At 47.9% G+C, this 9,838-nt stretch overlaps 1 protein-coding gene across 1 annotated transcript in view; it reads left to right on the forward strand.

Annotated features, from left to right (window-relative positions):
• The window catches only part of LOC144153687 (protein 5NUC-like), an 81,405-nt gene extending 72,377 nt beyond the window's left edge, over positions 1-9,028 (forward strand). The window contains exons 8-10 of the mRNA XM_077685359.1: positions 2,217-2,388; positions 7,983-8,186; positions 8,516-9,028. Coding sequence (XP_077541485.1) covers positions 2,217-2,388; positions 7,983-8,186; positions 8,516-8,745 — 606 coding nt within the window. The 3' untranslated portion in view covers positions 8,746-9,028. The remainder of the gene's footprint in view (positions 1-2,216; positions 2,389-7,982; positions 8,187-8,515) is intronic.
• The last annotated feature ends 810 nt before the right edge of the window (positions 9,029-9,838 follow it).

Below are 9,838 nucleotides of genomic sequence, written 5' to 3' on the forward strand. Positions count from 1 at the left end.
TATATATGAGACAGCACTTTCTTTCTGACTTAAAAAATTCTTCATCTGTTTCTATGACCCACCACAACCTCCCCTTTGCTTTCCGAGGTTTTCTTGACTGCCAACCCTTATTTTCTATATATATATATATATATATATATATATATATATATATATATATATATATATATATATATATATATATATATATATATATACATATATATAGCCACCGCCGCAATCAGGCGAAGTAGCGACGTAACGCACCCAAACAGAGCCCCACGGCGTAACGGCGTAACGCAGAAACTTCGAAAAATAGTCATAAACTTTTGATATTCCTGGAACCGGTGGCATTTGTCATACATCTGCTTATTATTTAGCGCAAAGAAAACTGCCGGCACATTTGAGGCAAAATCTGTAACTAACCGACAGCCCCGCGTTCATTTAGTTAGGAACGTTCGTAGGGTTGGTTTTTTTCGACAGTAAGCGAAATGAGTGGCGGCGGAAGGCACGCGTTCGAAACTGGGCAGCAAGGCTCCGGCACGTGTGAGATGAAAGCAAGCACAAAAAGAACAGAATTTCCGCTCGTGCTGTTCCAGGCAGAGAGCGCGCGGGCACTTCGAAGGCGGGAAATTTGAATGGCGTTGAACAAACCTGTGTTCAATTCATCAACAGAGGAGTGAGAAACGGAGGCGAAGAGCGTGATGGGTGGCAGCAGTGAGCTGATAATGGCGCCATAGCCTCTCTGGCAAATCACTGCTCTGCACTTTCGACAGCTTTCACGTCGAGTGGAACTGCTTTAATTTCTTTCACCGGTTCAGGATCTAAGGGCGCCATTGCGCTAATGTAGAATATAGCCGGCGGATGGGCCTAGTGGCTAAATTTTCCTCAAGTTTCGAAGTTTTGTCTCGTCGAACGTGCACTGGGGGACTTGAGGGACGGTGTAGTAAACGACCAGTGACGAATCTTCCCCCATGTGAGGATCTCGCGCCGATATCTCGACACCCGGCGTATTTCGTTGTTCAGCCACACGAGAAAAACGGCTGCAGCTGCGGCTGGGATCGAACCACCGTCTTGGTTGGCGCCAGTGGCTATCGCGTAACTCATGCATGGCTTCACTTCGGCTTTTGTTACGGCATCTAGGCTCAGCCGCTTTAGAACAGCCCCTGCCCCCTCCTCCTCCTCCTGCAGGCCGCGTTTCGTGTCCGCATTCCGTTCTAAGAAACCCCCAATCATGTCCCTGTGGTAGTCCAAAGGGTCATCCTTATTACAACGACATTATATTCACCATTCAAATCAAATTAAATCAGATCGTTTATTTACCTTCCTTTTGCAAAAGGAGGCTACAACCGCAAGAAGCCACTGTGAAAAGCGGCTTGACGAGGCGGCTGCCCCAATTCTCGCAACAGCAGCATTATGACCGTACGGGACGATATTAAAGTTATACATATTGTGAAACAACCGAGAAAAAAAATGGCAAAGCTTGCACTAGGTCCCGCAAGGCTTGAACCATAGCGAAGGTAAAACATTTCTTTCTATGTAAGCATTAAAGGGTGCACACCACCACGCATTGCATTAGGTTTGAAATTGATTATTTACAGGTTCCGTCATCGCTTTTCCCTGTGGTTGCAATAGCAGTGCCTACCTGGATTTGCACTTGACTTGCAACTTTAAACAGTTCGGCTTTGTGGAGCGGAGGTTCATTGCACCCACTGGCGGATCCACGGGTGGGAGGGTGGTTGGGCGATCGCCCTTTCCCCCCCTCCTCCCCCTCCTTCCACGCCCATCCATACTGACTTTTCCGCACATATAATTTTTGAGACCCCGGAGGGGACCTTGGCTGTCCGCGGCGACCAAAGCACCCCTCACTTCTTTTTGTTAGGCGTGATACTGGTTAACGCAACCGCCGTCTTAGTGGACAGTGCAAATCGCTTTCTCCCCACAGCCAATTTCCCCCCCTCAAAGCGTAGACGGTCGTTCAACGCTTATTCCAGCCATCAGGGCGGCAGCTAGGCGGGAGCGTTTTTTAAACTGGTCACATGGTTGCTTGTAAGGTCTTGATGAAAAAAAGCACCAGGTGCGCAACTGAGAACAAATTATAACATTTTAGTTGTTAGCACCCTCCTCCTCCCAGCAGCATTATAAAACCGCCCCCCCCCCCCTCCCTAAATTAGGTACCTGGATCCGCCCCTGGTTGCACCACGCTTATATTTTCCTCTGTCCTCTCCGTTTTGCAGAGCACGGGAGGCACGATAACCGTCGAGGATGTGGTCAACGTGATTCCGTTCTCGAACACGTTAATTGTGCTGAACGTGACTGGATCCCAACTGAAGGACCTCTTCGAGTTCAGCGTCTACCGCAACGACGTCAACAAGAGTGTCTACCCCGGCGAGTTCCTCGTTGTTTCTGGTACGTGCCAGCGAGCGCTTTCTGAGAACCTGTTCCTGGGTAGGGGCCGCTAACCTAAAACGCCGCGGGGAGCGTTTGCAAACCTGCACTCGTGTCACGCTTTAAATCTAATGACAATTACAGAGAATGACATTACTGTAAATGCCATTAGCGTGGCCCAACGCGAGAATATTGAATGACATTTACGCGAATGGTGTTCGGTGATCAAATGAGTATAGGGAAACACGTTTTCATTTGCTTCCAAACCGAATGAGTGGCCTCGACAGTAGTGGTCCGTCACTAAATAAGAAAGTTAAGGAAACTGTAGACCAATCTGCCTAGAACCTACCAGCTCGTCAATATTTTTCTCTGCGTGTTGTTAAACCCAGAAAAAAAAAGACACCTTCGAAAAGATCCGCCGCATTTCCTTCTTCCCAGTAATGGATTTGTTTCTCACTTGGCTCGGCTTGTGATGTGAATGTCACCTAAACCAGAACTACACTTGTTTTTCAATTCAAAAGTAAATTTGCTTTGTTTTAAAAACGTAAAAGGTGTAAAACATGATGGACGCATTCACATTATTATTTCGTCATTCCGAAAATTTTTTAATCGCCACTATCATTGTCAAATAACATTTACATATAGACCTACACACCCAAGCCAAATGTTACTTATAGCGACTGAAATTTGTTTTGTATGGCGTTTCATTTACCGTGTCACAGCGGTATTAGTTGCTCCAGACTTTCGGTCACCGTTTAATATGAACGTGCACTGAGCAGAGACTCGAAATTAAACGATAGGAGAAATGGGTCCTAAGGATTTGATTAAGTGCCAATAATAAAAAAAAAACATCTTAAATGCCTCAGCCCTAGCTGCCTTATCACCTCTATCACTCTGTCCTCACGGAAGTATTTTTTTTGTCACGAGTCAGACATACACATTTTCTCATAACATTTGCCTGTTAAGGTGTCACTGTTTTTTCTTTAAAATTGATATTGGTGACTGAGAGTAGTTCTGATTCGTTCAGGAGGCGGCCTACGAGACGGCCAGCTCGGTTTTCAATCCAATTTTAACTATGGTGGGGCCTCCTGGAGGTAAAATACAGAACAAAACAACTGTCTGTTACTCTTCACAGTAATGTTATGATGTGCCGTAAGCAGACTCAGCTTGAAGACAAAATACAAATTTGTACAGTTTGAAAGAACTAGCTTTTGGCAACTCACTCAGCTCCTTCCCCGCCACGAAAGACGTTTCTTAAGTACCGTAAAGTTCCGAAAGAACTCCCACCCAGAGTGCAGTGATATCAAGTTAAAAACACGGGGTGGGCGAACTGTCGGGTCAGGTGCGATAAAATACGAAAAAAAAGGGGCCACACCAATAAGCAAAATTGCGTAGATATCAAGCAAAAATACAAGATGGGCGAACTTTCAGGTGAAGTGCGGAAAGGACAAATTATTGACTACATCAACACATGAATAGAGGATTCGCGTTTATTTCGTTCACTCATCGGCGCTAAAGCCATCGATTTTAGGGGGTGGGAAATCTGCGGGGTCCTTTAGCAAATTGAATATTTCACCCCTAAAAGGGGTTGGGCGATGTTTGGAACACTTCGGTATGATAACGCAAGAAATATGAAAAACCTTTCAAAATTTCGCTCTACAGTCACGTGCTATGTGCAGGAGTGACGTCATAATAGCCAGCACTAAAACATTCTTATTACCCTCTTAACCGCATGTTAGCATTCTATACTGCGATCAAACGAAACTAGAGGCCCGGCTACAATCGTCCAGGGATGTTTAGAGTGGCCAAAATTAGAGGGACCCGCCGCGGTAGCTCAGTGGCTAAGGCGTTGCGCTGCTGAGCACGAGGTCGCGGGTTCGATTCCCGGCCGCGTCGGCCGCTTTTCTGATGGAGGCGAAAAGCAAAAACGCCCGTGTGTACGAGATTTCGGCGCACGTTGAAGATCCCCAGGTGGTCAAAATTAATCCGGAGCCCTCCACAACGGCGCGCCTCATCGCCTGTGTTGCGTCGGCGCGTAAAACCCTCCAATCAAATCAAAATTAGAGGGGCCAAAATGACAACGTAAAAGCTTTGTTCATTAGAGAGAATTCTCTGTCCCGACAGAAATGACATTAATTTTACCGCAAACTTCGAACAAATAATAAAGATATCGAAGAAAATGTGTGAGGGAGTGGCGACTCCCCGGTCACTTTCGGAAACTTTTTATGACGTCACAAAACCTTGTTTGTGCGATTGGCGGCCGCCGAGGTGACCGATCGTTAAGAGACACATGTGTGGACGATTGTAGTGGGGCCTTTGGTTCTTTTGATTGCATCACTTGAATGCTGACGTGCAGGTAACACACTGGAAGCATGTCTTTAGTGCCAGCCCATATGACGTCACTACCGCCAATAATACGTCACTGCAGCACAAATTAGAAAGCTTTTTAGCGTATGGTATACACTGGCTTAGGTTCTGCACTTTCGCGTGGACCATGAAAGGCCGTGCTGCGCAAGCGCGAGGAGGATTGGATTGGATTGGATTCGGATTGGATTGGATTTGATTGGATTAAATTAGACTTATTGGATTGGATTGGATTGGAAATTCAATCCAATTGGAGTACGGGTGTGTAGAGAATTGCGTCTGCACATTCGCCGGGCTGGGCATTCCAGAGGAGTGACGTCATAGCCGCGGCAGTCGCACTGGCGCCGGCGCGTGCCAAGCTGTGCGCCTTCGTTGCGCAGTAGCCAAGTCTGACGGTGCGCCGGAGCCGCTTGATAGCCGTTTGGCGTGGCTCCTGGAGAGCCGTGCTCCGCATGCGCGAGGAGCAGTGACTGCACTGGACTGGACTGTACTGGACTGGAATGCAATGGAATAGATTAGATTGGATTCGATTGGATTGGATTGGACTGGAATGGACTGTATTGGATTGGAAATCGTTTTAGCAGCAGTAAGCATGATAATCAGCTAATCCTAGACAAACAGGAAACTTAAGAATAACCAGCTGAACCTTAGCTCACGCTACGTATATCCTGGCATAGCAGAGCTAAGCCACTGCTAATTTTTTCAACACTTCTTGCGTTCTTTCGCTTAAAGAATATCTTTTGTGGCTTGAACGGAGCTGAGTGAAGTTCTGAAGCGCACATCTTCCAAAATAAAGTTTTATTCTGTCTTAATGGCCCCTTTAAAGTTTTGTATTACAACCCGAAAGTTGGCGACTTTCGACAGTTTTTTGACAAAATGCATTCTCCTGGCACAGATTACTCAATCATCAATTTTGTTTTGTAAATAACTGATTGATTGCTTGCAGGGTTTAACGCGCCGACGCAACGCAGGTGATGAGGCGCGCCGTAGTGGAGATCTCCGGATTAATTTTGACCACCTGAGGATCTCTAACGTGTGCCGAAATCTCGTACACACGGGCGTTTTTGATTCTCGCCTCCGTCAGAAAAGCGGCCGCCACGGCCGGCAATCGAACCCACGTCCCCGTGCTTAGCAGCAAAACGCCTTAGCCACTGAGCCTCCTCGACGGGATTGTTTTGTATTAAATTAGCTTCACCAATAACCTTTACCGAAGCTAGACTCAAGGCAAAAGATTTTCAATTTACATGCCGAATGAGGCAGTTTTTAAATGGGTTGCGGCGTTTCCTCGAAACGGTCTTGGCTGCGCACCTAGAAACGTTCTTTTAGAGTTTTAAATGCAGAGCATTTCTTAGCCTCGCCTGTTCCTGCGTCGGACGGTGTCAACAGTTCCGCGTCCGCAGCAGGTGCGCCTCTCCTTCCCTCCTCTCTCTCAACAGCAGCTGACGCGCGCATGCGTCGTAGTCAGCCCGTTCGCTCCGTCGCGGTCTCGGCGTAACAGGTGCGTGATAGCAGCGCGGTGGGGCGTGGAAGGGCGCGCGCTGCTTGCGCATGCGCGCTCTCCCCCCCGTACTGCTCTCCCTCTACTGCGCGCGCTGCAAATATAGCGGCTAGCGGTCGCTCGTGTTTCAGTCACTGCGTTGCTCCTTCCTACCTTGGTTGACGCTCGTGCCCACGTTTACTCGTGTCTGCTACTCCAGCATCACGGAAGAAGCGATGGAAGCAACACTGCCTTCAATCAGTACTGAGGCCCCAATGCTCTGCATTTACTCGTGTTCCCCTCGCGGGATGGCGCGGGAATTTTTTCCCCACTTTTACCCGTTTCCTTCAGTGGACGAGCGGAAGTACTTGACCACAGAAACCCTCCAGTGCACAAACAAATCTTTCATTTCTGCTTCCGCCACTTCATAGCTTCAACTTATAGGCCAATACAGCAGAGGCCTAAACATCCGAATTTTATCGCTGCAATGCACGTTCGGTAATATATTTCCCCGCGAGCGACGAAAATGGCCCATGTCTAGGTAGTTATGCCTCTGTCTTATAATAATTACAGGCATTTGATTAAGTGAACTGTAAAATTTTGGAAAATATTGCTAATCCGAAATTCACCTTATGGCGAATGGCCGTGTCTCTCTCCTGCTTTTTGTATTTTTAGCGCGCAGCACGTTGGGGCCCGGTACCGTGGTTTGGCATCGGCGGCTCAGTGGCTAAGGCGTTGCGCTGCTGAGCACGAGGTCGCGGGTTCGATTCCGGGCCGCGGCGGCCGCTTTTATGATGGAGGCGAAAAGCAAAAACGCCGGTGTGTACCAGATTTCGGCGCACGTTAAATGTCCCCAGGTGGTCAAAATTAATCCGGAGCCCTCCACTACGGCGCGCCTCATCGCCAGCGGTGCGTCGGTGCGTTAAACCCTACAATCAATCAATCAATCAATCAATCAATCAATAAATCAATCAATCAATCAATCAATCAATCAATCAATCAATCAATCAATCAATCAATCATCGGCGGCGTCGATATCCGCGTAACCTAGTCAGCGAACGAGTCATTGACGGCAGAAAGAAAACAGAGAGACCCGCCGCGGTGGCTCAGTGGCTAAGGCGTTGCGCTGCTGAGCACAAGGTCACGGGTTCGATTCCCGACCGCGGCGGCCGCTTTTCTGATGGATGCGAAAAGCAAAAACGCCCGTTATACGAGATTTCGGCGCACGTTAAAGATCCCCAGGTGGTCAAAATTAATCCGGAGCCCTCCAGTACGGCGCCCCTCATCGCCTGCGTTGCGTCGGCGCGTTAAACCCTATACAGTCAATAAATCAATCAAGAAAACAGAGAGGAGCGCTGGCGATAGTGTGAGGGGGAGGTCTTGCGTGGCCGCTGAGGAGCGCCCTCCCCCTCACAATTTCCCCATTAACTGCTCCTTTCGACACTCATCCGAACCACGTGACATTTGCGCGGGAGATTCAAAAACGGTTTGCAACAACATACTCGATGGTGGCGACGCGCTTCGATATGACGGCAGAGTAGCGCGCGCTGCCATGCGTTCGCTGATCACGCGATCACTTCCCGAGACGTAGCACATATGCGCCGTCACGGAGAGACTGCAGTTAGCGTTGCGCACAAATTTCTCGTTAGGAAGAGTAGTAACTGGCAGTGCTTTTTTTTTTTTTTTCACGCGTTTTCCGAAAGAAAAACCAAGCTTAACAAATCTATTTCTTCGTACATTTTGGAAATTTTATTATTCCTCCGCTTTTGCGCAGGTATTCGCGTGGTGTACGACGTCAACAGGAAGCCGGGAGAGCGTGTCGTCGACCTACAAATACTCTGCAGAAAATGCCGCATACCGAAGTTTGAACGCGTTCGAGACACCGGCGTGTACCGCATCGTTACGATAAGCTACATTTTTACGGGAGGAGACAACTTCAACTTTTCCTTTGTCAAGCCCAACGACCAGTACAACACCGGTGAGTTTTTAAAGCGAAGTTTTCTACCTCTACCAGCCAAGGATTCTTTCGTGGCGTGCGGCATGAAATTATGCGGCATTATTAGAATAGAATAGAATAGAATAGAATAGAATAGAATAGAATAGAATAGAATAAAATAGAATAGAATAGAACAGAATAGAATAGAATAGAATAGAATGGAAGTTTATTTCATGTTATTTATAAAACATGACGGGGCGAGAGAAAAAGCTGCTATGGACAGCTTGACGAGCTCTCGCCCTGTATTCCCCTGTACATCCCCAACGTTTCTCACTGGAAGTGTTTAAGGGCGTGATCATTTTTTTTTTCAGGTCTCGATGACGCGGAGACTGTTATAGAATACATCAGCGCTACGTCACCGATAATCCAGGGGCAGGATGGCAGGATCACCTTCCTCGATCATTCATCAACAGACCCTAAGCCTGCACCTCTCGCGGGTGCGGGTCGGATCCTTGTTCCGACCTTGTCGACGGTTCTGCTTTCGCTGCTGGTCTCCGTGGCCTCCGTGCCCTCACTTCACAGACACTGCCTTGTGTTGTAGAAGAACCGTGACTGTTTCTTGACCACTGCATTGAGAAACCTTCTAAGATGCCGATGGTATCCATCGGTCCCATGTGGCAGTGGATTGGTCGTTTCTTCAAGCCTTTTTCATTAAGTGAAACCACGTGTGCATCGTAACGGAGCGACATCTTAACGTGTACACAGAGTATATAATATTGAACAACAATTCTACGAGTAAGTCTCTCTAAATACAATCAACGAATCAATAGACGCTGCCTTGGGTCTGTACTTAGAATAAACTATACTTTGTTTTGTTTTTTGAATCAATGGACTGCTCGCTGAAATCAATTTTGTTTTTAGCTGCATTGCGTCTGGGGGGCTGAAGCATCAAGGGAATATCGCCATGTTTGACGTAATATGACAACTCTTACGACGGACCTTTCTTTTATCTATGTCACGTGGACGTTGCGGGGAGCGCTGAAGGGCCAAGTGGTTTTGCGAATCTTTTTCAGCAAAAGGGGAATTTCGGCCAGTTGGTTTGAAATCATGATAAACAGCCCAGGGAACGAAAGGAGGAGCAGAAAGACAGGCGACGAGCAGAAGGACAAGGTCAGCGCTCGTCCCGTGTCTTTTTAAGCGCGAATGCACTTTATAAGCGACCCCAAACCATCCACCCCCGGCGGCGGCGGCGGCGTCGGCGTCCGCAGTGCTCCTCTATTGGCGGTGAGCGCGAACACAGGCGGCGCTGCGAAGCGCGCCTGCGTGACGTCAGCTTAGGGATTCTCCCATTTGTCGTCTGCTTCACTCAGGATCGCTCTCCCTGCTGTTTCTTTGCGCTAGGTCAACGCCTGATGCCTGTCCGCACCAGAATTGGCGTGTGGGTAACTTTTTATCATAATAATAGGCTTAAAATCGCATACACTAGCTCATGGTGTCAATTAAAGTATAGTTTTGGATACCGCTACGGGAGAAACATTGCCGGCGCCACCCCATTCCTTGCGAAGCCGGTCCTGTGCGGAGCGCGAAGAGTCGGAGCTAGGCGTCAGCTTCTCATGTAAGCATTCGAACAAAAGGAACAGTCAGCTGCTAATAACCGACAACAGCGAAAATGGAAGACCAAAACAAATTCTAGG

The sequence above is a fragment of the Haemaphysalis longicornis genome, unplaced genomic scaffold (assembly GCF_048455015.1).
Source record: "Haemaphysalis longicornis isolate Haplotype H1 unplaced genomic scaffold, Haemaphysalis longicornis Haplotype H1 scaffold_9, whole genome shotgun sequence".
NCBI lineage: Eukaryota > Metazoa > Arthropoda > Arachnida > Ixodida > Ixodidae > Haemaphysalis > Haemaphysalis longicornis.